General features: G+C 44.3%; 4 protein-coding genes across 4 annotated transcripts in view; 2 read left to right on the top strand and 2 right to left on the bottom strand.

Annotated features, from left to right (window-relative positions):
- Positions 1 to 7,430: 7,430 nt before the first annotated feature.
- On the bottom strand, positions 7,431 to 11,947 carry LOC101785311. Its single transcript, XM_004957100.4, has 12 exons — positions 11,750 to 11,947; positions 11,575 to 11,636; positions 10,806 to 10,874; positions 10,631 to 10,712; positions 10,217 to 10,287; positions 9,394 to 9,495; positions 9,227 to 9,316; positions 8,511 to 8,585; positions 8,397 to 8,429; positions 8,235 to 8,315; positions 8,023 to 8,082; positions 7,431 to 7,930 (listed from the first exon to the last, which is right to left on the bottom strand). The coding sequence occupies exons 1-12, from the start codon at positions 11,802 to 11,804 to the stop codon at positions 7,757 to 7,759; spliced, it is 954 nt and encodes a 317-aa protein (XP_004957157.1). The 5' UTR covers positions 11,805 to 11,947; the 3' UTR covers positions 7,431 to 7,756.
- Positions 11,948 to 12,065: 118 nt separating this feature from the next.
- Positions 12,066 to 16,347, top strand: LOC101784920 (putative BPI/LBP family protein At1g04970). The gene is made up of 6 exons (XM_004957099.4): positions 12,066 to 12,650; positions 13,631 to 13,770; positions 14,090 to 14,444; positions 14,593 to 14,841; positions 15,192 to 15,317; positions 15,849 to 16,347. Exons 1-6 carry the CDS (start codon positions 12,255 to 12,257, stop codon positions 16,059 to 16,061), a joined length of 1,479 nt encoding a protein of 492 aa, XP_004957156.1. The 5' UTR covers positions 12,066 to 12,254; the 3' UTR covers positions 16,062 to 16,347.
- Positions 16,348 to 16,640: 293 nt separating this feature from the next.
- On the top strand, positions 16,641 to 19,965 carry LOC101784112 (tRNase Z TRZ2, chloroplastic). Its single transcript, XM_004957097.4, has 8 exons — positions 16,641 to 17,113; positions 17,359 to 17,521; positions 17,597 to 17,667; positions 17,798 to 17,893; positions 18,018 to 18,131; positions 19,357 to 19,425; positions 19,538 to 19,612; positions 19,681 to 19,965. The coding sequence occupies exons 1-8, from the start codon at positions 16,718 to 16,720 to the stop codon at positions 19,768 to 19,770; spliced, it is 1,074 nt and encodes a 357-aa protein (XP_004957154.1). The 5' UTR covers positions 16,641 to 16,717; the 3' UTR covers positions 19,771 to 19,965.
- A 214-nt stretch (positions 19,966 to 20,179) lies between these two features.
- LOC111256397 (heat shock protein 81-1-like) overlaps positions 20,180 to 26,830 on the bottom strand; it is a 6,779-nt gene continuing 128 nt past the window's right edge. The window contains 5 exon segments of the mRNA XM_022824327.1: positions 20,180 to 20,609; positions 21,123 to 21,200; positions 22,865 to 23,054; positions 23,400 to 23,665; positions 26,467 to 26,800. Of these exon segments, the coding sequence (XP_022680062.1) occupies positions 20,180 to 20,609; positions 21,123 to 21,200; positions 22,865 to 23,054; positions 23,400 to 23,665; positions 26,467 to 26,800 (1,298 nt within the window).

Below are 26,830 nucleotides of genomic sequence, written 5' to 3'. Positions count from 1 at the left end.
AGTTACAGTACTCCTTGCTCGGCGGCGGCTTGCTCGTCAGCCAGCTGCTGCGCAGCGGGGTTTGTTTCGCTCTCCACTTCTCCAGCATGCATGGGCCGGCAAATTGCCGGGCCACATTCGCTGGGGGAGGAGGAGAGTCCAGGCTACGGCGGGCCGGCCGTCCCCTCATCACGTCACCTGCCGACCTGCGCGCGCTGTCGCATAGATTCCTCGCAGCAGTCTGACAGACTTGTTTTCCCACTCGAGATCGATCGATCGAAAAGGAAGAAGATGCCCTGCATAGGAAATCAACCCATCAAATCAGAGGAAACAAAGGTCGTGATCTTAAAGAATCCAAGCAAGCAAGGAGGGGCCCGGGCTACAGCCTACAGAAGACGACTGTAGCTATCCAACTAGGAGTAGTACTAGTAGAAAGAAGTAGGGGTCGCCGCGCCGCTGACGCTGAGTCGGAGGCGGCATCGAGATCGGCGCGCGGCGGTGAATGCTCCGAAACGGAATAGAAGCAGCCGCGCGCGCGGACGGGGACGAGGCATCGGCGCAAGAGCCGGGCCGATGTCGCGGGATTCGGTCCCCGGGAAAAACCCCCCCGCACGTGAGCGCCGGGCCCCGGCCGGCCGCGCGGGCCGCGAGACGGAGCACGGAACACGGGACGGCCTCCACCTGCCACTGTGCCCGTGGTTCGCCCGGGGCCGGGGGCGCGCCGCGGAACACCGGAACCCCCCCGACCGTCACGGCGCGCGCCGCGCCCACCACGGCCAGTGCCAGGCCGAGGCCACCAACAGAGATCAGAGATGAGATGGTCGCGGACCCGCGCGGCATGTGGCGCGGCAGAGGCGCGCGCGGAGGAAGGGGTGGTCCGGGGCGGCCGATCGATGGCTCCGGCTTAGCCCTTGCTGTGGCGGTGGTGGTGGTCAGGTGGTGCACGGTGGACCACGGTTGATCGTCCTTTGCGCAAAGTTCACCCCTGTTTCTTTTTCTTACAAAGGGCCATAAAAGATGCACTCCCATTTTAGGCATCGTTCTGAAAAGGTCGCACGAAAAGCACACTGTTTACTTGTTTATCTTTGGAGAGTGTATACTATCGCTATGTGCATGTTTTTTTAATTTTCACTTCCTATGCATCACCATTATCGTGACCAGTTTCGCATTTTTGGCTAATCCATTGTTCAGTGGCAGGTGGTATTTGTTGCCATGGTCCATAATAGTTATTATGTGTGCATGTCAAATAGGATGATACTAATGTCACAAGATCTAGCCCTGTTCATGGTTCGGTCTCTACCCGGCTAAACCGTGGAACCGGACCAAAGCAAACCATGTGGGACGGGTATGCACAGGTTGAGCTTTGGCCAATTCTAAACCAGCTAACTCATAGCGATCCTTATTGAGGGGCTGAGGCGGCGACGCCAACGCGTGCCTGCAAGTGATGCGGTTTCAGCGACAGTCGTCAAGGGCTCAGGGCGTCACGAATTGCCTGAGTGTCGCGGACGACGGTGACCTCAACGTTCGGCGTCGCAGACGGAAGATCCTGGTGACCAGGAGTGCAAGCGCAGTTGTAGGCGGCGGCGGCCATTTAGGGCTGTTGAGCGGCAATAGGAAGCGCTTAGTCCGTGTCGCTAAAGAACAAGGCTATGTCCAACGGTGAATAGAAGAGGAAGGAACTCCAGGTAGAAGATGGGAGCAACTCACTAGCAATATGGAGAACGATGATGTGGCCTAGGGAAGAAGACGATGGTAGGGACACACCAGCAGCGATGTTTACAGCATGCGATTGAGGTGTCAAAAAAGAACAATGAAGAATTGATGATGTGGATCAGAAGACCAATGAAGTTCTGATGCTGCCGCTGCAACGAATAATCAACCTTGAGGAGTGTCTACCAGGATGGTCCGCATCGCCGGCCATGGCGTCGATGACGCTGGTGACGATGCCGCGTGGAGCCGCTGCCGATGGTGGGGATGACACCGGCGCGAGGAAGTCAGCGTAGAGTGTGGGAAGGCAGCAGCATCGTTGATGGCACCTAATTCCAGCTGCCCATGAGTGATTCTGCTGGAGAGAACTTATGCCGCCGTCGCCTCCCCAGCAGTGAATTCGCGTGGTTTTTTGCTGTATAATTAGCACTCGATTGAAACCGGTAACCGTCCAACCCATCGGTTTCTAAACCACCAATGGAGCTCCCTCGCAGCTTGGGTTGGTTTTTAACCGGGAACAGGGTAAACCGAATCCCCCTACCCGCACACACACACAACCAAACAAATTGCTTGCGGTGCAGCTAAAGATATCTATCCTGTGACAAAAGAAGCGTGATCATGATACTACGTGGTGGTAGTGGTTGCACCTCCTGTCCTCCTCCCCACTTGTCCCGCCGGTGCGGACCGGCGTACGGGCCGAGCCCATGCGTGCTGCTCCACGCTTTGCAGGACAAAGATTTTCGACGAGCATAACGAAAGTCACCACCGGCAGAAGAAAGGGAACCCTCCCTTTCACTGTTTGGGGGAAAAAAGAGACGCCTCCGTCGTCCCTCTTTAACGTGGCCCCGTCCTCCAACCCCTCTCTTTAATCTCGGCAGGCAGCGAAACCTTTACCCGGAGAAGAGAAAATCTTGGCACCAAAACCAACGCGTACGTACTATACCCTGCTTGGTGCCTCGGTCATCTGTTCAGCTGAGCTAACCAGCTCTCCTGTGAACGCACAACCGGAACGGTCGACGTCCGTGCAGCCGCTGCGGTGGTCTACGCGCGTCGTTGTTGCCGAGCGCGGCGCGGCCGTTGGGTGCCGCGCGCCGTGCCGGCGAGGAATTTCACGCGCGCGGGTGGTGGTACGCTGGCTGCCAGACTGCCACGCCAAGGAAGCCGAGGGTACAGTGCTGGGACGGAGCGCGGCAGCTGGTCTTGTCTGGCTCGTTTGACACCGACGCACGCGTGCACCCGTCGCGGTTGGGAGCGGATCCGGACGCGCGCGCGCGCAGGACATGCCCGTGCAGGCCGTGCCGGGGCGCAGATGATCTCGGGGCCGGGAGGGAGATCTCCTGACCCGGCGCCTCTTCCGCTTTCCTGCCCCCGTCTTTAAAAGCCCCGGCCCTGAAATATTCCGAGGCCGAGGGCACAGCTATTAGCGCATCTCCATTCTCAAACCTTTCTCCCTCCCTCCCTCCCTCTCTCGCTCCCCAGCCATACTCTCGGTCGTCTCGACTGGCTGCTGCCTCGAGCGCGCCTTCACATTTGCAGCTAGCTAGCAATCCGCCCTCCCTGCGACGACGACATGGGCAAGGAGGAAGAGGGCGCGCGCCGCTCGGCGCCGTCGTCTCCCGCGAGGTGCAGGAGGCGCCTCCCGTGCATGGCTGCTACCACCGCTCGTCGTCGTCGCCGGCTCCGGGAGGCCGTTCCGGGCGGCGGGCGATGATCGGGTTCGCCTTCCTGTTCGGCGTGCAGGATGCGCGGCCTGCGGGGATGGTCCGGCGGGGGACAGGCCAAGGAATGGAGGGGATCGAGTTTTGGTGGTGGTCGGAGACTAGCTAAAGGCTGGAGAACGAAGCTAGCAGCTAACCGGTGGTGTTAGGTCTCGGTCGATCGGCGGCATACATGGGAAAGCCAGGCATTTTCTCGCAGTTCATCAAGTACCTTCCGTTAGCTTTCCTCTCCATGCATGGTGTGGTGGTGATGGTTGATTGTTAAGTAGTTCCTGTTGGCATTGTGTGCGTCTTCTCTTTTTCTCTACTAGTAGTAGCTTGAAGAAGGGGGTCTCACCGTCTCACTGTGACCAAAATAGTGGAGTAATGTATATCCGCATTTTCTCGAGGTGCGATGTATACAACCTGCTAGAGAGGTTCCTTCGTATTCTCTCGATCTTCCCCTTTTGTAAGATTCTACGTAATGCATATGTTCTCGAGAATCACCGACCAAATGAGCATTTTTTTTTACGCATGCTACATGATGAAATGTTAGGAATAATGTGTAGCTAAACTTGCGGTGTTTTGCTACCGAATTAGTGCAGGGATCCAGTTATCCGATTGATAAAAACTGCTGTTTGTTTTGCACTATCTAGACGGGCGCTGGCGCTGCGTTTCTGTAACTCGCTTGCACTGCCCGTTTGTGCCGGCGATGTCGTTCTGTAGTTTCTTTCTGAGATAACTGCGCTACTCCCGTTCCTGTTTAAGGTGCACAGCCATATAGATTCAAACTTTACAATTTTGATCAATAATTTAGCCACAACTTTTTAATTTTGTAATGTAAACTTACTAATATGGTTGGATTTGTAATTAAATGCACTTTGATTATAAGTTTATAATCATAATAATATAATATAAAATAAATGAATGGTCAAAATTTAATTTGAAAAACCGTGCCAAGTCACATCGCGCCTTATAATAGGAACAGAGGGAGTACTGTATAAAAAAGAATTGCGAAGATTCTTAATCCGCTATATCTTCCCAGTCAAAACTTTTCATTCAATTGTGACTGTGTACTACCGCTGTCGCAAATTCCAGTATGCACATGAGGATGAAAAGGCCTCCTCGTCCACCGTATGCCCCTGCCATCAGCTTTGTTGCATGTAGAATTAAAACGAAAATCTCAAGTATTAGCAGCAGACGAGGGACGAGATTTTTTTTGAGGCACGAGGACTGTAATGCACATGTTCTTGATAGTTGGTGATCAAAGTACTCCGAGCGTGAGCCAGTCGCGAACACCACTTTGTATTTTATATTTTTATTTTCATGCTTTCCTTCTAATAAATTTTCACGGCAAAGCTCTTTCCGTTCCTTTGGAAAAAAAAAGCAAGCACTTCACTACAATATGCAATATCAAGGCTAGATTATATGAAAATTTAGGTCCTGTGCTACGCTATAGGAGCCACGGCACCACAAGTTTGGACCTTGTGCTCGCTTGGTTAAAAGTGTTTGATAGCCATACCAAAGCCAAAGCAAAAAAAAAAAAATGCGCATGCATGTTTCTCAGCACACAGTCCGCAACGCCGGATTTCTATACCACAAGGTTGGCGCCGCCGTCCAAACATACCATGGTCCTAGTTCATTGTTCCATGTTACCGTTTCCAAAGACGCCATGTCATGTGAAGAGAGAATGAACGATAAATTTAATCATTTTATCAATTATGTCTATGATAATATATAGGCCCAGAACATGTAATAGTATGTGGTTTTCGTGCGCAAATCAAATTAACCATGTCTCCACGAAGGTACTGCTTTGATCTCACGTAGCCACGTCCAATCTATACTTTTACTGCACCTTCAGGGATCGAGTAGTAACTCACAAGTCCAATCAAGCCACATTGCCGAATGAGCGGTTAATTTGCGCTGCACGTACACTTTGCCGGTCGGCTCTGGCGTTCACGTACGTAATTTCTTCGTTCCCCGCCCTGCCTGCGTAGCATACGTACGCTGCTGCCCGCTAAATCTAGGAGAGGATCTACGTACAGAGTGACAGAGCGTTTCGATAAGATCTCGTCGTGCGTGCACAAGCCTGACAAGCGCACGTACCAGAGATCCCTCCCGTCCTCGGAAGCGCCATTGAAGGAGCATAGATAACGAGCTGTGGTACCGTACCCGTTCCTTCAATCATCTTCCGTGTCATGCGCTGCGTTCGTTGTCCGAGCTAGGTGCCTTCAGCGTGCGGTCCTCACCCTTGACTGTCTCGCGGCCAGTAACCCCTGGTACGATTGGTTGATTGGCCATCAGCTGCGTGCTGGGAGCTGTTCAGCTGAGCTGCTTCGTGAGTCAGATTAGGTGACGGCCGTTGAGAACTCGAGCCCAGCTCGATCTCCACCTAACGCCATCGTCTCTCTCGACGATTGGTACACAATGCAAGAAACGAATTCCTGCGAGAATTACCAGGAAATCACTGTGGACACGTACGAGCTCTGAAAAGTCTTATGTGTTCGAGGCTCGAGCGTGCATGTCCAGCCAGCTCGATATGAAACCCCCCCCCCCCCCTGCTGCACTGTACTCCGTACCACGACACGGAGTACGTACGTCCTGCACTGCACTGGCGGCCGTCCGGAAATCCGCTGTACGCGCTCGGGATCCGTTTCCTTTTCTCCCGTGTGGCCGTGTGGCTCCCGGCAGCGGCATCAAGGAGGACGGGGGTCATTATTTTGGAGTAGCGTTGCGAATCACAAGGGCTTGATAGTTTACAACAGTGAGTGATGTGCTGCTTCGGTTTGGTTTGTTTAAGCGGCTACCTAATCCGATGGCTGCGGTCAGCCACCTTGAGCTGCTTGCTGGTTTTGACTTTGGTGGGTGGCGCAAGATGCATGCCATTGCCATGAGAATCGGTGTCCGAGACTCAAGGGACGCAAGCAAGCTTTGACGCTAGTAAATTTGGATGGTTTCAACTTTCAAGCAAGTTCAACTAGCAGTCCGTGCGGGTGTGTATATATGTTTGCAAAGTTTGCATGCATCACCTGCTTCATCATTACTTTGCCCAGTCGGTCGTGCAGTTGTTAGTATCTGATCTCCTGCCGGTGTTGTGTGTCAGACAGAGGTGACCTTTAAAAAATCTGCGCTTTGAACACATTGACCTTTTAGGTGTGTGCAAGGTTTCGAGGCACTATGCAAAAAGAAGATTCCTCATCACATCAAACTTGCGGTACATGCATGGAGTACTAAATGTAGACGAAATTAAAAACTAATTGCACAGTTTTGTTGTACTTTGCGAGACGAATCTTTTGAACCTAATTAGTCAATATTTGGATAATAATTTACAAATACAAACGAAACGCTACAGTGTGCTACAGTGCTGTAACAGTAATTTGGCACCTTCCAATTTTACCAACTAAACAAGGCTTGCCGTTTTCAAACTTCCGGGTATGGACCCTGAGCTGCAGCTGCTGCACACGACATGCATGCTGCCACTGCGAGTCTGCGACGCTGTCGTTCTAATTTTCTTCCTGACATGGGCGTTGATCTTTTTTGGGTTCAACCGATGAAGGGGCAACCAGCCGTTAAAGTTTAACACCCGTCACATCGGATGTTTGGATGCTAATTAGAAGTATTAAATATAGACCAATTACAAAACTAATTGCACAAATGGAGTATAATTCACGAGACGAATCTATTAAGCCTAATTAGTCCATGATTTGACAATGTGGTGCTACAGTAACCATTTGCTAATAATGGATTAATTAGGCTTAATAGATTCGTCTCGTGAATTAACACAGGGTTCTGCAATTAGTTTTATAATTAGCTCATGTTTAGTTCTCCTAATTAGCATCCGAACATCCGATGTGACACTGTTAAAATTTAACATCTCGTATCCAAACACCTCCGACCATGCACGATGACGAGCTTGGCATCTTCGTGCGACTAACACCTGTTGCATCCTTGGGCGGTGGGATCAGGACAATGAAAAAGTTCGGGCATGGATGCACGCAACGCAAATCACAATTTAGCTACACATCCTTGGACTCGGATCGGATCCCATGTTTGGCCACGTCAACTGATGCGTGGAAGTAATTTCTCCACAATTTGACCAAAAAAACTGTGCTTTACTTATTCTTTACAATCAATTTGTATAAAGCAATCAAAGCATCAAATCAAACCATAAAATGAATCAAAATCCAAGAAAGAAAAATGAAAAATGAAAAATGAGAGGAACGGGAGGTATTTTCAAATCAGGCCAAATACCTCACACCTGTCTACTCCGGAAAAATTCAGGCACTCCAGATGCAGGTTATTCTTCTATGTTTTCTGACCATCAGACAAAGCGACCAAGAAGGCAATGTACATCTCAAGAGGAGAGGATTTGATCACAAAGCAAGGCCTTCCTTGTGAAATGAGAACCTGATAGACCTGTGCACCGCGGCGCCCTTCACAGCGGTGGTTTTCGTGGGCTTTTCATTCTCAGCGTCGCTTTTGAACATAATTGGCTTGGAGTCAGCTACTTTGTGTTCCTTGGCGCTCTCCGAAAACAATTCAAGTCCCTGGAATATGCACACCATCAAATAGGAGATTCGGCATCAACAAAGTCATAATACCTGGAAGGAGGACAACAAACTGAAAAAGGGGGATATACCTTCACAGGTTTGGTTTCAGGTTGGGCTGGATGTGAAAGCTTGAGCTTTTCAGTGGCTTCCTGTGGAATGAAGAACAGTGATGGATCATCAGAAAAAAAGATCAACAAACAACACATGAACAGACATAGACGCATCTTTACAAATTACATTTGCGTGAACAAACAAGGAACAGCATTTTATTGTGCACAGACTAGCCAAATAATATGCCCACCTGAAAAAACTTGGTGTTTATTCCATCTTTTATACCACCTGCTACTTGGCAGAGGTACCATATACCAGTATTAGCCACATCCTGTTCGTAAACATAGGAGGTTAGGTAAGGAGAATTAGAGGATGGCATGGTTCACTAATACTCACAAGTAAATTAAGATACCTGTTTATTCTCAAGTAACTCGATCTTTCCTTCCTGATAATAAGAGAAACCAAGTATAAGACAATAATTTTGACAGCACTTCACGAACAAGTTTAAGAGAATGCTCAAACTCACCAATCCAGCAACCATTTGTTGAATTGCTTCAATGTCAAATCCAATTTGTGACAGGTCATCTTTAACATCATTGACCTTCACATACATAACAAAACTATATGAATATATTGAAATGAGGACAACTAAAATATATTTTATAGCTTTACAGCTTACAAGTATATGGTATCTACATTCTACTAAGCAAATGGTCGAACAGCTTCTGCATATCATTAGGAAGAACAGAAAATGTCTTTGGTGCTCTAAGAGAAGAAATTAAACAAGCAAACAACATAAGAGTGTCAGATACGTGAGAATAATAGTATGTTACAGATTTACACTGGTTTATGAAACAGCCATAGGCCAACTAATCACCGAATCCAACAAAATAAAGCACAAGGTTGCTTGCTGGCTGGTAAAGGTTCCAGTTTTTTCATTACTATTTCCGATCACCCTATCAAAGATCCTTGTATAACTTTCTATACAAATAAGAGAAATCGAAGCAGATATGCAGTAATTGCCTTGATAAGTGTGGAACCATTTATGCAAATTCATTTACACTGGTCTTACACGGATTTAAAAAGTCCTGATCAGATGCAGGCTTGTTATAAAAAAGAAATGAAAATTGATGCTTAGGCACAGCAAAGGACAGCATTGTACGAGGACCATGTGAGTATCAAGCAAAATATCATAGTATCACTGCTCAGGATTCAGGACTAACATAGTTCAAATGAACTAACCTCATTTCTAATGGCTTTGGAGACCTCTACTTGTTCATCCATTTTGCCATCCAAATTCTCAAGCCGTTGAGTTAGATGTCTTTTTGTTGCCTGAAATTAGTTGCACTTAAAGATCAGTACAGACTCTGCTGAAGTAAACATGAAATAAAGTTGGGAATAAAGCATACAGCTAATGCTGATGAAACTTGCTCCAACTGCTTTGACATGCTCTGAACAGCATTAGCCATATTGCGTTTTGTGACAAACATAACATCTGAGAGAGACAATCCCTGCATGAGGTAAGAAACACAAAGCAGAATAGGTAAAAGGATTATTCCGAACGCAACCTTTTCTTCTCTTGTTGCTTGGTTTACATCTAGCAGTTCACGTGTTATTAAATGGGCACCCACTGTTGCCCAATTTTAATGATAAATCGAGGTGGGGACTACCCCCCCCTAGAGGCATTTTAAAAACCTGTTCTTAAATGGAAAATTCTCAACTTAGGGTTGCCATTAGGATTTGAAATGTCTAACGGTCTTGCCTCTATCCTAGCGAATTAGGAATTATTACAATCAGGAAATGCCCCTCAACTCGAAAACATGAAATTTGATTGGATATTCCAGCGCAAATCAGGAAGATGCTATTATTGAATTAAGATAGAGAATCCATCCATGGTGTCCACATGGATGAGTACCAGTTATTTACTTTTCCAGCTGCATTCACATACCACCCTACTCGAACTGAATGTGGTAGCATCAGTGACAAAATAATGTACTAATTTCTTATTTCGAACACAAATAGCCAAATTTTAGTACCCACTGACTACAAAACAAAGAAAATAGCTAAAATGTGTAATAAACAGGTAACAATTGTTGTTTTCTTGTATTCAGCTACTAATTCAATGGAAAGGTATATGAAACTAAAAAGACACAGACAACTTGTGGTGAAAAGGAGGAGATCATAGAGAAAATTCATAATCAACCAATCAAGGGCATAAAATTTGCACGTTACCTTCCACCACATATAGCAATAACCCATTGCTCCAACTGCAGCTGCTGGTAGTATGTAGGATGATAAACCACCTGCAAAAGTAATACGTAAATAACTAACAAAATAATAATAGAGCTGAATATACCAGCAGCAATTACCCGTGTATAGTAAACTGCTATAAGATAAGAATCTACATGTATGAAACTGCCAGCTTGCAGGTATTTCGGCTTCATGAATTAATGATTACTAACTTCAACCATGACCAAATTTTCAGAGTTTTTAGCAGAGCACTAATATTTGGATGATCTTTAAACTTCTGTGACCATTCATAAGAGGAACTATCCGACTTGAAACTAAACCTTTACATGAAGTTGATATTTGCACAGACGACTGAATAAGGGAACAGAATGAAGAGACAGTGAAGCAGGTACAAACCTCCTGAGTCAGATTTGCCATTCAGTATGGTAATGGGCCTTGATAATGTCAAATCCCTGACTTCTTGGGCTAAATTCCGAATCTAATATGAAGCATAGGAATGCAAAATTAAGATAAATGTTTCTATCAATATGGAATGAAGCGTTAGCAAGAGCATTCCATATGAATAGCATACCTGAGCTTGAATAAGGGCAATGTCATAGGGGCCAGAAGCAGCTCCTTGGTTTACACCCTTCATAATCTCCTAAACACATAAGATATGCTTAAATAAACATTTATACAGAGTAGTTTCCAGGGTTAACATGTGTGAATGTGTGATTGAAGGGGCTTGGACTCTTTGGAAGATGAGGAACGATATTGCATTTAATGGTGCCTCGCCCAGGATGGATCAAGCACTTCTCCTTGCACATGATGAGGCTGATCACTGGATGCTGGCAGGCGCCAAAGGCCTTAGTGGTCTGGTTTCTGCCCGACCAGGGGGTTAGCAGTGTGTGTGGGTTAGGTGGTGGTCGCCTCATGCTAAGAACGGGCACGAATGTAATTTAGGACACAAGGTGTGTGTGTTTGTATGACTATCTGAGCCTTTTCTTCTATCTTAATGCAATGATACGTAGCTCTCCTGAGAAAAAAAGTGAATGTGTGAATGAAGGTGAAGGTGCAGACTGCAGAGCATATCATCAAAATCACTAAATCAGTATGATACTGAAAAGGAGTCACTAATAACTAGTGAAGCATTGAATTTAGAGTTCAATTGGTGTACATTGACTAACAGAAGTCGTCATGCAATTTATAACACGGTGTTAATCACATACGGACAGAATTAATGCTTCTACTAGCCATTACTACCCATGGCCAATGCTACGACAACACACAAGGCTGGCCGAACCGATTGACTAAGCGCGTAATCAAATTTGAACACAGAAATGGGGAAAAATTCTACCGACCTGGAGTTCCCCTAATACATCAGACAATTTTCCATTCCGCAGCAGGATAGAGCCCGTCATCCCTGCAGAGGCACCAATTCAAAACATCAGGGATCAAAACAGCAGCCTATCAGAATAAATCGCATCCAATCGGAGAGATGTTTGATGGGGACGATGGCGGTGATGAGACGAGGACCTGCGCTGACGAGGATGAGGACCTTGGAGGCCGCGACCCCCGTCTGCGTCGCCATGCCCCCCACCGCTCTCGCGCCTCTCCGGCTCGCCTCTGGATGGTTCTAGAAGGGGGTGGCGGCGGCGGCGAATGGGACGAGGAGGAGGAAGAGAGCGGTGCGAACCTTCGGGAAGGGGAAAGCTGAGGAGAAGGGCGCTTGGACTCGGGACCTGACGGTTTCGCGGTGGCAACCGGCAAGCGGAAGCAGAGCCCCACATGTCAGCGAAGAGGTAGGTAGCATTTCTGGCGAGAGGCCGCTGCGGGCTAGCCAGCAGCCACGTCTCCGCCACGTCAGCAATGGCGAAATTTTCCACGTCTCCCCCTCCCGGAGAAGACGACCGTTCAAGTCAAACCCGCCGCAAGCTCGACACCTCCGCACCGCCGCCGCGCGTCTTCTTCCCCCTCACGCCACTCCCACTCCAACCACGACCTCCCCAACCCTAGGCTAGCGGCTAGCCTCCTTGCCGCCATGGGCACCCCTCTGCTCCCCCTCCTCGTCGTCCTCCAGCTGTTCACCGCCCCCTCCCCCGCGGCTGCGTCAGCGCACATCTCCGCCGTCATCTCCCAGTCGGGCCTCGACTTCGCCAAGGACCTGCTCGTGTCGCACGCCGCGGAGACGCTCACGCCCCTGAGCGTGCCGGACATCGAGAAATCGGCGAGCATCCCGCTCGTCGGCACCGTCCGCATGACCGCCTCCGGGATCGTGCTCCACGGCCTCGCCGTCACCAACTCCACCGTCGCCGTCGGGGACACAGGCGTCGTCGTGGCCGCCACGCTTGCTAGAGCGAACCTCACCATGGAGTGGAGCTACTCGTACAACGCCTGGGTCGTGACCATCACTGACCGCGGGAATGCCTCGATTCAGGTATAAATGACGGGACTCATGTGTTTGGTCGCTATTGGATTGGTTATTTTCCTGAGAGGCGCAGATTGCTAATTGGAACCTGTTCTAGTTGAATAATTCGATTCTGGCCTATGGTGCATGTTTTTAGAGAATATGCAGGAGAGTTGCACATTTTCTATTAACTGGCTGGTCGATGGTCATCACCGAAATTTTTAAGCATCAGATGTCAGAAGTTGAACTACTTCAGAGTTCAGACTTATTAATGGGAATTATATATACAGTATATAATCCAGTATGCTGCCATATTGAGTGTTACTGAACTACTGATTACTGAAGGTACTTTCAAGTTTCAATCTACATAGGGCATACGGGTGTTTAATGAGAAAAGACAAAACGGACTGGTTACAACTTACAATGAGTCTTCTTCAGTGTTTATCACTTTTTACTAAATCTGAGATATTGGATATTAGCTTTCTTTCATTAGCAGCATAACGTTATACTTATGCTTCAACTCTAGGAGTCCAAACTGCTAGTTTTTTCACACAACCTGTAAGCTGTAAGATAAATTTGACCAACCCTTTTGCATTTTAACCCAATGGAGCTTATGAAATTATAAGAACTAGATTATACAAAGCACCTAGATAGTGACAGTGACTTAGATGTTCTATATGTACCCAAATCCTTGTTTTGATGATAAGCTGGTTGTTCTTTTCACCAAGGCAAAAGGTCTCAGTTATGTACACTTTGTGAAACCAATGTTGAAAACAACTCCAAGCAGCTCAATTAAATGGATTTGTTGTTTATGTTGTTTTGAATACAATTGCAGCTCCATAGATTTACATTTATCATCTGACTATTTCGAGTTGCTATACTGTTCTTAGCAGGTAGTCCAGCTGCATTTACATGTCTTGTAACTTTAACTTTATTAATGTAGTATCAGTCAGTTTTGACATGTATGTATACAAAGGTACACGGTGTATTTATAGCTACTTTTCACTAAGGTTGAAGGAATGGAGGTTGGGGTTTCCATGGGCATGAAGAATCAAAATGGATCTCTCAAGCTGTCTGTTATGGAATGTGGCTGTTATATGAAGGAGTTAGACATAACATTAAATGGAGGAGCATCTTGGTTTTATCAAGTGTACGTGGTTCACAAATTTGTTCTACAAGCACTATGTTGTTAGTACCTTTGAAGGGGGCTCAGTAAATTGAACTTTCCTTCACCAGCAGCCAGTAAATATCATGCACATATCTTTGCATTTCAAATTCTATCCAAAGTTTTCAGCTTTAGTCTTTTTATTTCAGGAGACAACAGTTTCTTTAGTGTCCTCTTGAGCAATTTCATTTGTTTCTGAAGTAAACCCAGCTGTGTTCTTTCAAGATGAATTTCAGTTAATCATGCATCTTATTTGAACCATATGAGTAATTAGTGAGATGTCTCTTCTGCCTACTTTTTTTAGGTTTATTGATGCTTTCAGCAATCACATCAGAACATCAGTGGAAAATGCGATTACGAAAAAAATAATGGAAGGTGCATTGAAGCTTGACTCGTTCCTCGGAAACCTTCCAAAGAAAATCGATCTTGATAGTGTTGCTGCAATGAATGTTACTTTTGTTAACGATCCAATATTCAAGAGATCCTCTGTTGAGTTTGATATAGACGGCTTATTTATTCCATCTGATGAAACTGCTGTTCCGAGAGGCATGCTTCTTGGGGACATCAAATTTGCATTGCCTCTTGGGAGCTCCTCGAAAATGCTTTGGATTTCATTGGATGAAGATGTTTTCAACTCTGTTTCAGCTCTCTACTTTAAGGTATGTTGGAATACATTTGATATAATTCATAAACGTGACCTGTTATTTTTATTGATGGATACAAGCAAATCTTTTGCCACTAGCATAATATTTTGTTGACTGTATCAATTGTTATATTCTAATTGTTACTGCACTTTTGATCATTCAGGCTGGTTTGCTGCAAAGGATGGTAGACAAGATTCCTGATCAGTTTCTTTTGAACACTGCTAGCTGGAGGTTTTTGGTTCCTCAATTGTATCGAAAATATCCAGATGATAGTATGCTATTGAATATTTCTGCAACTTCACCTCCCTCTGTGAGGATTAGTGTGGGCAGAATTGATGCCACAGTTGACTTAGATGTCACAGTTAATGTTTTGGATTTTGGCAAGATAGTTCCAGTTGCCTGCATGTCAGTGGTGAGGTTCTTTCCATCTTTCTTTTAGCGATTTTGTGTGCTTATAATTATAGCTAGCAACTCAAACAATAAAAATAAACCCTTTGAAGTGGCATCATATTGCAGCCTTGCAGGTTCTGGATTCCACTACCTGAAAACCAATATTGTTCATGCATTTTTTGTTCTGTTTTCCAGTTTTGCCTACTAAATTGTTCTGTTTGATATGCTCAGCATATTGTCCATTGATTTATAAGTAAACTCTCATTAGATTCTACATTCTTTTTTGTTTCTTGAAAATGTATGCATTACCCAAATGCCCAGTGTTCCAAACTGTACTGTTGTGGTTACCGTACATGGCTTTTGCTTCTGTAGTCAGTTGCTGTTTCTGGAGCCGCAGCAGTATCAGGGAATAATCTTGGTGGAAGAGTGGACTTGGATTATTTCTCATTTACATTGAAGTGGAGCAAAGTTGGCAAACTCCACACTGTTCTAGTTCAGGTGATTTTGCTTAGCTATATGTTTGTGTTGTCTGTCTGCTTTCCTATTCTGTCTCCTAGAGGCAGGGCCTTCAATTGCATGCACCCTTTAAGCAAAGTTAAGTTTTGAGATCATAATGCACTCGGGCAAGATGCAAGTTATGGTAAATTGTGGTACTATGTTTTGGAATTCATCTGGTTTTCCAGTAAAGTCGATGGTGCTAACTAATTGAGATACCATAATTTTAATCCAATAAATATTCTTATAGAGGTTTTGGGGAATGAGGATCTCATCATAGGCTGCAATCTTTCAGAATTTAAATGCTCCATGGAACAGCATGGTATTGTAGACACACTGCAAAGCTGAACTGGTGCTGTAGCTTTTGTAGCATGCATCATTGTCCTTTTACTTAGTTCATAGGAAGAAAACAAGTACCAGTGGCTTGTTTAGTTGCATATGTAAATTTCAGGATTCATTTGATACCTTGGGTTGGAACTTCATATCTTATCATGATGTCTAATGTGATGCAACTTTTGTTTATTATATCTGCAGACTGTGCTGCGAATTTTACTGAAAAACTTGTTTGTACCCTATGTGAACTCATATCTCGAGCAAGGCTTCCAGTTGCCCATCATCAAGGGGTTCTCCGTCAGAGATGCATATATCCTCACTTCTTACTCAAAAATGATTGTTAGCTGCGATGTCGCCTTCATTGAACCAGAGGCCCTGTTCCTTGTCCAAACCCAAGGAAGATTTCTTGTATAAAGTAGGTTCAACAAAATCGTGGCAACCATCATGGAACTAGTAGTGTAGCAATGTAACATATCTTTTTATGTAAATATAATTATGCAATGTATATATGTAGGTTTGAACATGAGAAGTGGATAGTTGTACTGCACCTATCACTCTTTTCAGATGAACAGCAATCGGGGTGCATGTACATAATACGCCCAATTGTATGTAATCTTTTGGTTCTGTAATTTTACCTGAATTTCGCTTGTAACCACGATATGACCAGTCAATACAGCAGCCTATTGGTTTTTTTCTCTAACCTGTCAGTCACCAGTTATGTTGTTGTATGATTGTATTGTATCAGCCGTTGTTATTGGTACCAGCAGACCGTGGCAATTTGCATGTACTCTCACACTGATGATTGTTCGACATTGTCGTTTGTAATATAGTGCCTTTACTATCAAATTTCTTGCTTATTTGTCTGGCATTTTACAAAAGTTCCTCACTAATTCACTAGCCATTGCCTCTGCGTTCAGCTACAGTGAGAAACAGATATTGCAAAAAGACAGGGGTTCCAGTGCGAATACATCTCGTTATCCTCCAGGCTCCAGCCGACCTCACCAAAACCCAGAACCCCCGTGGCGCGCCGTCGCCAGTCGCCATCCCGCTCCCCAATTCGCTGCCCGGAAATGGCGACCGCCTCTCTCTTCTCTCCCCCCTCGCTCCGCCTTCTCTCCCGCACCACCGCCCGCCTGTCCCGCTTCCAGACGCTAGCCGCGAGGAAGCCGCCGGCCTCCACCGTCAGCGGCGGCGGCGGCGGAGGAGGAGGAGGCAAAGGGGGCGGGCTGCTGTCGGTGCTGGACCGGGCGCTGGCGGACGAGGAGGAGTACCGGCGCGCGCGAGCACAGGTGCAGCGCAAGGGCGTGGAGGTGGAAGGGTACGCCATCGAGGGCATCTCGGTGGGCGGGCACGAGACCTGCGTCACCGTGCCGTCGCTGAACGTCGCGTTCGACATCGGCCGCGGGCCACCGTTCGCCGTCAGCCAGGACTACCTCTTCATCACCCACGCCCACCTCGACCACATCGTGAGAACCTGGACCATCTTCTAGTTTGCCTAGGCACTCATTTTGCTTTTACTTGGCTTGGTTATGCATCTCAAGATATGTGCGCCATTATGTGGAGCTTTTACAGGTATGTTAGAACTTAGGAATAGCCTATCCCAGAATAATGAAAATACATGATATCTTAAGTGCATCCGTGTCTACTTGGACTATGTAATGAAACTATCAGTAGCGCTTAATGCACCAATTTTGCTGTGGTAATTGTTCAGGGTGGTCTCCCTATGTACATAGCTACCCGTGGTCTCTACAACTTGAAGCCTCCTACTGTATTTGTACCGCCCTGCATCAAGGATGATGTTGAGGAGCTGCTTCAGGTCCATCGTAGAATGAGTCAAATTGAACTGAGCGTTGAATTAGTTGCACTTGATTTGGGTATGGATATTGTCTCACTGCTGTCTTGTATGTTTTCTGCTTGCTTGTTCCTTATGATGCAATAACTTCTTTCAGGGGAGACATATGAAATACGTAATGATCTTGTTGCCAGGCCATTTCAAACTTACCATGCTATACCCAGCCAGGTACTGCTCTGAGAGTCTGGATTCAATTGAACTACTAGAGTTAGCAGACATGTATTTTGATTGTTGATCATAATTTATTGCTTATTGACATTGTCCATCTTTGCCCTATGTGCTTGTGAATGGTGTAAAGGGTTATGTCATCTACTCTATTCGAAGAAAATTGAAAAAGCAGTATGCTCATTTGAAAGGTAGTCAGATAATGAAATTGAAGCAATCAGGAACTGAGGTGAGCTAACCGCATTTTTTTTTACCCGCATTTTTTTTAGGAACTGAGGTGAGCTCTCTCAAATTGGCCTACTCTTGATTAGGAATATCTCTTGCATGTTATTCACCACATGATTTGATATTAGATTACAGATACCATACTGTACCCAGAAGTTGCCTTCACAGGAGATACAAAGTCGGATTTTATTCTTGACCCAAGAAATGCAGATGCCCTTAGAGCAAAGGTCCTCATAACTGAGGTATTGTCTTTGCACCTCCAGTGTTCCTGTGACTAGATTTCCTGAGAGCGCACTTAAAATGTAGCATTATTGTTCTTGCTTAGAAATATGTAAAAGTGATTGTTGCTGATGTATATATATTCTTTCAAGAAATATAAATCAACAGAACATGCAAAATTCTAGAAAATTACCACTTTGGTGCCAGTTTAGAAGAAGGGGTTGCTCATGAATTTTTAGGATTTAGTTTACGGTGCGTTTGGCAACTAATGGGAAGGGGCATGGGAATTAGTGGTGGGAGCTGGAGAAGGGATTCACTTGGGAATATGATTTTTAGTCTCATTCCCTTGTTTGTCTTTTGGAGGGAATTAAGTGTGGGAATTTAAGTGAGACTTCATATCCCTTGTTTGGTATAAGGGTTTAGAGGGGGGAAATTATATCTTAAGTCATGATTAACGGTATAGATGCATCCATCTTGCACTTAAAACAAACTCCCACCCAATTCCCACCCTTCCCCGTGGGAAGTGATTCGTGGGAGTTGCTCCTCTAAAGTCCCATTCCTCATCCCATTAAAACTCCCATGCCCACCAAACAAACAAGAGAATTTTAGTCTCTCATACCTAAAGTCCCTTTCCCTCCCACCAATTACCTCCAACCGAACGAGCCTAGTTTGAACAGGATCCTAAGGAATTGAATCCTAATCCTCCCTTTCCATTAGGGTTTTAATCTTTTGCTATCAACTAAGGAACAGATAATGGTGTTTCCCAAGTATCACTAGAGACTAGAGAGCTAAGGGTCTGTGTGCCTTGATGCCATGAACTGCCTCTGTTGGCCACCTTTCCAATTTGTGTCTGGCACGAATTTACTTGAGAAGATAGTGCTTGTGCGTGCGTGTTTTCGTTCGTAAAACATTTTCACTTTTCTTAATAAAATAACACAGTTCTACTGCGTGTTTGAGAAAACTAGAGACTAGAAAGTATTGGTTAGAACCAAATTACTAGAGACTATTGCTTGCAGAGCAATGGCACCAAATTGCAGAGTGATGGCAACAAATACATATACTCAGTATCCAGTGATCTTTGTAATTTGGTGTCGTTGCTTATATAAAACCAATAGTATTGTTTTTCATGCTACAAACTGTTAATATGCTAGTTTATCAGATAACACTTCAAATATCAATCATGACAAAAACAATTTTAAATTCTCCACCTTCTATTATTTAGTGTCAACATAATTTGACATTTTGCAGGCAACCTTCCTTGATGACCACGTTGATGTTGAGCATGCTAGGGAGCATGGCCACATGCATCTGTCTGAGGTGACAATTCACATGCTGACACTCCCTAGACATGTTAATGAGCCTTGTGAAAATTCTGATGACAGAAATGGTTGCTGGTTCAGTAACTAACCTACACCCATGTTGTGTGTAGATAATGGAGAATTCGCAGTGGTTTAGAAATGAAACGATTGTACTCACTCATTTCTCAAATCGATATAGTCTTGAGGTATGAGCCAATAACCTACCAAATCATTGTCAGTGGCCAGTAGTCTGACGCAAATGATAATTTTGTAGGATATTCGACAGGCTGTTTCCAGGCTACAACCTAAGTTACATTCTAAGGTCGTTGCTCTGACAGAAGGCTTCAAATCTGAACATAGATAATTGTATGTAAGAATATCTGGTGTTTCTCGATCTTGCCCTAGTTTACTGAATGTATGTTAACATCGGGAACTGGTTATTTTGTTAAAGAAAAGGAGATCTACTTATAGATATGTCTGTGTTGTGTGCAGTGTGCTCACTTGTAATTCCACTATCACACAAATGAGATGTTCAAAATACATAACCTTTTCTTAGATATCTCCAGTTTTCAGAACATGGTGGAAGCCATTACAAAGCTTTGGAGAACCGGATGGTGGAATACAGAAAAGTACATATACTCATGTGTCCTGCATGGAATGGAATATGATGAGTCCTAAAGTGGCATGGTAAATTTTCCTGATAAAGCAGCCATCTATGCAGTGACCTTCTCTGTGGTACTCAAGCCATCTTGATGTTGCACATCAGAGCAAACCTAATAGTATCTGGTTATAACATAATGAGGTTTCTTTTGATCAGTTTCTTCACTTACATTCTCTGTGGATTCATCATCAGTGGAGTACTCATCAGGATCTTTGCGTGCTGGGATGATGAAGATGTCTGATTCGTCAGGTAATCTGAAGCTAACCCTCCTGGCTATGCTGTTTTGGCTCCTCAGGGACATTCTATCGATGGAGAAGCTCTCCCTGACATTAGGAGAGTTGTTCTCATAAGAGCAGTCCATGTTAAGTGGGCAGACCTTTGGAGAATGCCTCCGAGGAGATGGTGCCCCAACTGCCTCGGCTTCAATGCTCTGCGGAGAATACAGGATGTCTTCAAGAGTGTCTTTCCTTGCTTCTGCCTTGCCCCTGGCTGCACGGGTCTCACAGTGTTGTGGCTTCCCTTCCAGGCATCTGGGCTTCATCCTGCCCAGAATTGCTTTGACATGACAAGAGCCACAGCTCTGTGAGCCCATCTTTTCCCTCTCTTGTGAATAAATTGTATGCCTTGAGCAGTTCATGATTGTGTTCTGGTAAATGGATTTATAGATATGTCATGTGCATTTGTTTAGTACATTGAACGTTGGAAAATAAGTAACTTGCTTATCGTAGACTTGTTTATGACAAACCTTGGTCGTGTCAAACCAGGACAAACCACGGTGATTAGGGCAAAGAATGTACGAAAGAGACAGAGGTCACTTAGAATGGATTGGCTTCAGCAAGGCTATTAGTTTTTAAAGTGAAATTCAATGATAGTTTTGGTATTGTTATGAGTGTCATTGTTTGTATTCCTTTATGCCACCTAGGCATGTCAATCACGATAGTCTTGTTTAGATTTGGAACACCACATAGTCCGTAGCGGAGTATATGAAGAGTTATTTGGAATTGTGACAAGAAAAATGTGGATGGTAGTATGCAACTATGAATTTTTGTCATTACCTGTGTCTGGCACATTGTGATTTTGTTGAAAGTCCAAGTGAAGTAGGGACTCCATAGGACATCCACTGCTTGTTTGTACTGCATAAAGGATGATACCTAGAAACAGAACGTCCAAAGTATAGGTTTCTTCGATGTCCTTGCATCGTTGTTGTGTACTTCTTACTGTCTCTTGCCCTTACATTATTTTATATTGGAGGACAGTGAAATGCTTGACAAGTGGAAGCCTCCTAGATTTTGAGAAATTCGTATAATCAACTCTTAACAATATTTTCTTTTATTACTCCCTGCCTATTGCCTTAAACTTGTTTTCTGAAGGTTTGCCTTTGCATCACTGTTAAGTGTGGGAGTGATATGTGGTTAGCCACCCAAAGACTCAACTGGCAATTTGGACTTTGTATGAGGATACGTTTTCTGGGCATGTAACATGGCATAATTCTGTTGCATATATTCAGTTTTCTGTTACTGTTAAACTTTGTAATTTTGTAGCATGAATTGAACTCCTTAAGACTTGAAAATGGTCCTCCTATTTTTATCCTTACTTTGGCCCAAAACTCCAAATACAAGGAATGACAACATGGAATAGGTCATGGAATGTATGTACTATTGAATTGTATTATTAGTCCACGTGGGCAGGAGCCCAAATTCTATTTTTAGCACATAGACAGTGCCATAGTAAAATTTGGTATGTCGTCGATGACTTCATTGATGATTGATTGCAGTAGTAATCACAAACAGTATGAGGATATATTTAGCTATGCTCTGCATTGGACAATGAGCTCTATTCTTTATTCTCTGAACATAAGCATCCGAGGATTTGAGTTGTAGACAAGCAGGCGGAAGATCAGCTAGAAAAGCTTGTTCACTGTAAGAATCTTATAATAAATGAAACATCTTCACTGTTCTTAACAATTAACGTAATTGTTGCTTCTAATTTATTTCTGAAGGTTTGCCTTTGCTGTATGGAACTGAAACGTTTGAGAATCACCTGGAAAGTGCTTAGACTGGGCGACTTGCTATGGTTGTGAGATATTTCCCGGCCATATCGAATGAAAAAATTCGCTGGTGTGATCTCAGAATTTCTGTTCACTCCTGAAATTGCCATTTTCTAGCACATAAGTACTCATTTACTTCAAAATGAGTTTGTTAATGCTTATCCCTTACACGTGTCCAAATAATAAGGCATGCCAACAGGGAATACCACGTGTTATAATACATGTATTATTGAATTTTGTCGTACTGGTCCACCTGGTGAGGACTGAGGAGCACAAAATTTTTTATATTATTGCATGATGTCCTATTTGACAAAACCATATATGCTTGATTGCAACAGAGTTCACACACAGTGTCAGGATGTAGCAAGCCAGCAAGGTCTACTCTGCTTTAGACAATATGCTGTTTTTCTTTGATCTTTGGACGCTTAATGGACGCATTTGAGTTGCCGGCCGGCACATCAAGAAAATTCGCCAGTCCCGCTTCATCTTGTACTGGCTCCTAGTGTTTTTTTTAAAAAAGAAGGTATATTTGTATTAAAGAAGCAACTAGATACAAACCCTTACAAAAAGAAGTTTGTAAAAGACATGTACTTTGTTACACTGAACACGCGTCTGAGACAGACATGCAAGCCAAGCACGAAGTCCGCGACTGTAGAACGACCGGGCGGAAGGGGCCTGGTTGCTTCATCCCATCATCGAATTACCTGTGTTCGTGTGTGGCTCGTGTGAAGCTTTTTGCTCATCTTTTACATTCCCAGCACCTCCTTGATGACCTTGCAGAGCCCCTCAAACTTCTCCTTAAGCTCCTCCTTCCTCTTCTTCTCGTCCCCTGTCTCATCAAGCTTCAGACCCTCCTTGGTGGCAGAGACAAGCTTCTTGCGCTCAAACTCCTTGAGCTGACCGACAGCGTACTCATCAATGGCATCAACCATGTATAGAACTTCGGGGGCGTTTGGATCTTTAGTCCTGACTAAAATTTATGTCACATCGAATATTTGGAGGCTAATTAGGAGGATTAAACATGAGCTAATTATAAAACTAATTACACAGATGAAGGCTAATTCACGAGACGAATCTATTAAGCCTAATTAATTCATCATTAGCACATGTTTACTGTAGCATCACATTGTCAAATCATGGACTAATTAGACTTGATAGATTCGTCTCGCAAATTAGTCTCCGTCCATATAATTAGTTTTGTAGTTAGCCTATATTTAATACTCCTAATTAGTATCTAAACATTCGATGTGATAGGAATTTTAGGAGTTGCTAAAGAAACAAACACCCCCGACGTAGCCCCTCTTCTTCAGCTTCTCCAGGAAGGGAAAGTTCTCCACAGCCTTCTTGTTCTCACCAGTGATGTAGTAGATGTCATTCTGTCCCTCCTCCATCCTGGTGACGTAGTCCTTCAGGCTGGTCAGCTCATCACCGCTCTTGGTGGAGTGGTACCTCAGTAGCTCAGCAATCTTGTTCCTGTTCTGGGAGTCCTCCTGGATGCCAAGCTTCAGGTTTTTGGAGAAGGCCTCGTAGAACTTATTGTTCTTATCATGGCTCGCGCAAATAGCACGGATAACTAGCTTTTTATGCTTTATTTCAAAATAAATAGATATAAATAATTGTATTTAGTCATGCCATCTCGTAACAGGCCAATATATTATCATATATTTTATTGTCATATTTTCTAACGTATCTTTTTAAACATGAATTAAAGAGAAAAGGTAATACCTTAGATATAAACATGTTTTTTGGTATTTACCGGTAAAGATTTATACATTTTTCACATGAATAAATATTTTTTAGATTTTTTATTTGTGATGTACATTTCTGTTTGTCTTATGTTTTTTTAGATACATGATCCCATTTTGTCTTATGATTTCCCATTACAAACTTTGCCCTTAGGTAAGTAAAATACGTTGTTGTGGGTACCAATCTATATCGTTAGTTTTTGTGCCTATCACCTCTCTCTCTCTTGCTTCTGCTCTGAAGGAGTGTTTCCTGCTATATTGTGGTCACCAAAAACATCCTTGATTGTAACTGTTGTTTCCTCTCGTCGGACTTTATATGCAGCATGCTATGGCACGCATGCCAAATATCGATTTCCTTCACTATTTGATACGATTAATTTGGATTTGCCACCTTTGTGGTCGGTGTTGCGGCACTCAACTTGCTCCACCGGATCATCCACTATGCTGCTGGATCCAACCACTATTCCATCAAATTGACATCTTCTCTGTCTCCTGCTAGCGCCCTACCGTCCAATCACAGGCAACAACTATGGTGAACCGGTGAGTTGGGGGGGGGGGCAGAAGACGAGTTGGTTGTATAATTTTCTCATTAGTCTAGTTAAGGCTGTTAGCGTAGCCCTACGTGCTAGTGGTGACAAAATTCAACAGCAAACAATAGTATACTATTGCATACATAGTTTGTCCTATCTTGCTCTGTCGTAGCATATGAAAAAATTTAACCCATCGCAAGGTGATTGTTGCGCTGGTCACGGTGATCCTCTCTCAATGTGGACACGTGTCAATGAAGCTGGCTGCAATGATGATGGTCGATGATCACTACTATATATAGATTATCACAAAGGGATCATCACTGGCCATTTGATACAAACAGGTGGTGATACGTTTTCACCGTTGGTTTGTGAGTAGCTAGGTGTAGTGGAGGTTCAAACCAGTGGTGAAAATGTACATCACCGCTAGTTCCATCCACGAACCCGTGGTGAAAATTGGAATAGGTTCTCACCCCGATTCGTGGTATAACCCATCTGTGAACCATATCCTTTCGATATCTTACCCACATCCATCCCCTTCTCTCCGCTAGCCTCCCTCTCCTCCCTTCTATCTCCGCCTACGCACCTCTCCCTCCCCACCTCCAATCCCCTCCGCTTGCATCTCCTTCCCTATCTCTATCTCACACTGTCCCGTCCCACTCCGCTCGATTTGCTACCCCTCCTCCCCTTCACTCGCCCCTCACTAGCAGTGAGGATCTGCGGCGGCGCACAAGGAGCGGGCCGGGTGGCGCCGACGGCGGCGGTGGCAATGGGCACAGGTGCCAGGCTGCCATGGCAAGCGTGGACGCGAGCCACGACGGCGAGCATGGGCACGAAATGCAGTGGCAACGATGGGGACTTTGTCTCCTCTAAAGTACACTACCACTCCCCCCTCCTCCAAGCTACTGCAGTGGGTGCCGGGCTCCAAGCTAATGGTAATTTTATAATATCAATCTCTTATTTTATCTCGATCTCTCATTGAAAAGAAATTGTGGGGACCGAAACGGGTTTTTTCTAGTTCAAACATTGATTTTCTTTTTGTTCCTCAACTAAGCTGATAAGCCGATGAAGATCTTCTTTTCTGTCGTCGTATCTATAATAGTTTAGATTTTTCTTTCTAGATTTCCTTTCATTTATAGAGATATTAGAATTTGCTCCAATTGACATATTAGATATGTGATAGTGAATCTTATAGTTATCCCAATAGGATTATAAAAAAACCAACGGACATGGCAATAGGAGTCCAAGTCCTATTGCCATATTGGTATTTCTTTTAAATTCCAAATTCAGCTATTTAGTAATTGTATTTTGTATTGAATCTTTAGATTAACAAGACTATTAGATCATCATAAATTCCAAGAAGTCTGCTCTTGACATGCTGGAGCCATGACATTTGACAATCAAGGTGCTGGGCGGACGGAGGGGCGTCATGGTGATGTAAGGAATGATGCCTTGATTAGGGGCCCTAATATGTTCTCGGCTTCTCGCAGGTTGATGCCTCCATCTTCTTTCTAGTCTTCTATTATCTACTATATGCATTGATGATGCCGAGCCTATGATCGATTTCATCGCGACGCCGAGTCTGGTCCAGAAACATTTGTTTCCTAATATAACTTTATTTGCATCCCATTTAATGTCTTATCAAAGTTGGATTCTGGAATCATGGAAAGTTTAAAAGAGAAATAAATCCCTTTGGATTGGACCTACGATAAATAGTTTTGTTTTTTTCCTATACGTGAAACATGCTAATTCTAAAGTCACATGAACATGATGGTTTTTCTTTATTTATCTATTTCATTCACTTTCCAATACGTAGCCTTGTAATTTGCTTGATTTTATACGTGAAACATGCCAACTCCGAAGTCACACGAACTTGATTTTTTTTCTTTATTTATCTATTTCATTCACTTTCCAATTAGTAGCCTTCCAAATATATTTATTAGTTATATTTGACATGGATTTTTGGATTAGTCTTGACCGTAGATGTTCATAAAATCCGACGGTGTATATTTTTCTCTTTTTTCAATTAACAAGAGAATTTCTAGACCCTCTCAGCGAATGTGATAGCTTTTTTTAACACTATTGTATTAAGATAATAGATTCAAAGAAGAGCTCAACACACTTCTTCACAAGGTTCTTCCGGATAACCTTCAAGATCTTGTTCTACTAGAGCGTCTCAGGTGAGATGTTGAGGTGAAGGTCCTCAGAGTCAACAATCCCCTTCACGAAGCTCAGCCATTCAGGGATCAGCTCCTCACAGGTGTCCATGATGAACACCCTGCGCACATATAGCTTGATATTGTTCTGCTTCTTCCTGGTGTCGAAGAGCTCAAAGGGGACCCTCTTTGGAACAAAAGGACAGCCTTGAACTCCAGCTGACCCTCCAGAGAGAAGTGCTTCACAGCCAGATGCTCCTCCCAGTCATTTTTCAAGCTCTTGTAGAA

Source organism: Setaria italica, chromosome II (genome assembly GCF_000263155.2).
Source record: "Setaria italica strain Yugu1 chromosome II, Setaria_italica_v2.0, whole genome shotgun sequence".
In the NCBI taxonomy this organism is placed as follows: domain Eukaryota; kingdom Viridiplantae; phylum Streptophyta; class Magnoliopsida; order Poales; family Poaceae; genus Setaria; species Setaria italica.
Note: the sequence above shows the minus strand (reverse complement) of the source record. Positions and strands in the feature narration are given on the sequence as shown.

What these genes read in the sequence shown, in the direction of transcription:
- LOC101785311 (XM_004957100.4), bottom strand. Translation starts at nt 11,804, where the DNA reads ATGGCGACGCAGACGGGGGTCGCGGCCTCCAAGGTCCTCATCCTCGTC. An exon ending in AAGTTTCATCAGCATTAGCT is followed by an intron (nt 9,317 to 9,393) that starts GTATGCTTTATT and finishes AACTAATTTCAG; the next exon opens with GCAACAAAAAGACATCTAAC. An exon ending in AACAAATGGTTGCTGGATTG is followed by an intron (nt 8,430 to 8,510) that starts GTGAGTTTGAGC and finishes TCTTATTATCAG; the next exon opens with GAAGGAAAGATCGAGTTACT.
- LOC101784112 (XM_004957097.4), top strand. Translation starts at nt 16,718, where the DNA reads ATGGCGACCGCCTCTCTCTTCTCTCCCCCCTCGCTCCGCCTTCTCTCC. An exon ending in ATTAGTTGCACTTGATTTGG is followed by an intron (nt 17,522 to 17,596) that starts GTATGGATATTG and finishes AACTTCTTTCAG; the next exon opens with GGGAGACATATGAAATACGT. An exon ending in ACCATGCTATACCCAGCCAG is followed by an intron (nt 17,668 to 17,797) that starts GTACTGCTCTGA and finishes AATGGTGTAAAG; the next exon opens with GGTTATGTCATCTACTCTAT.
- LOC101784920 (XM_004957099.4), top strand. Translation starts at nt 12,255, where the DNA reads ATGGGCACCCCTCTGCTCCCCCTCCTCGTCGTCCTCCAGCTGTTCACC. An exon ending in GCATCTTGGTTTTATCAAGT is followed by an intron (nt 13,771 to 14,089) that starts GTACGTGGTTCA and finishes TACTTTTTTTAG; the next exon opens with GTTTATTGATGCTTTCAGCA. An exon ending in CAGTTGCCTGCATGTCAGTG is followed by an intron (nt 14,842 to 15,191) that starts GTGAGGTTCTTT and finishes TTGCTTCTGTAG; the next exon opens with TCAGTTGCTGTTTCTGGAGC.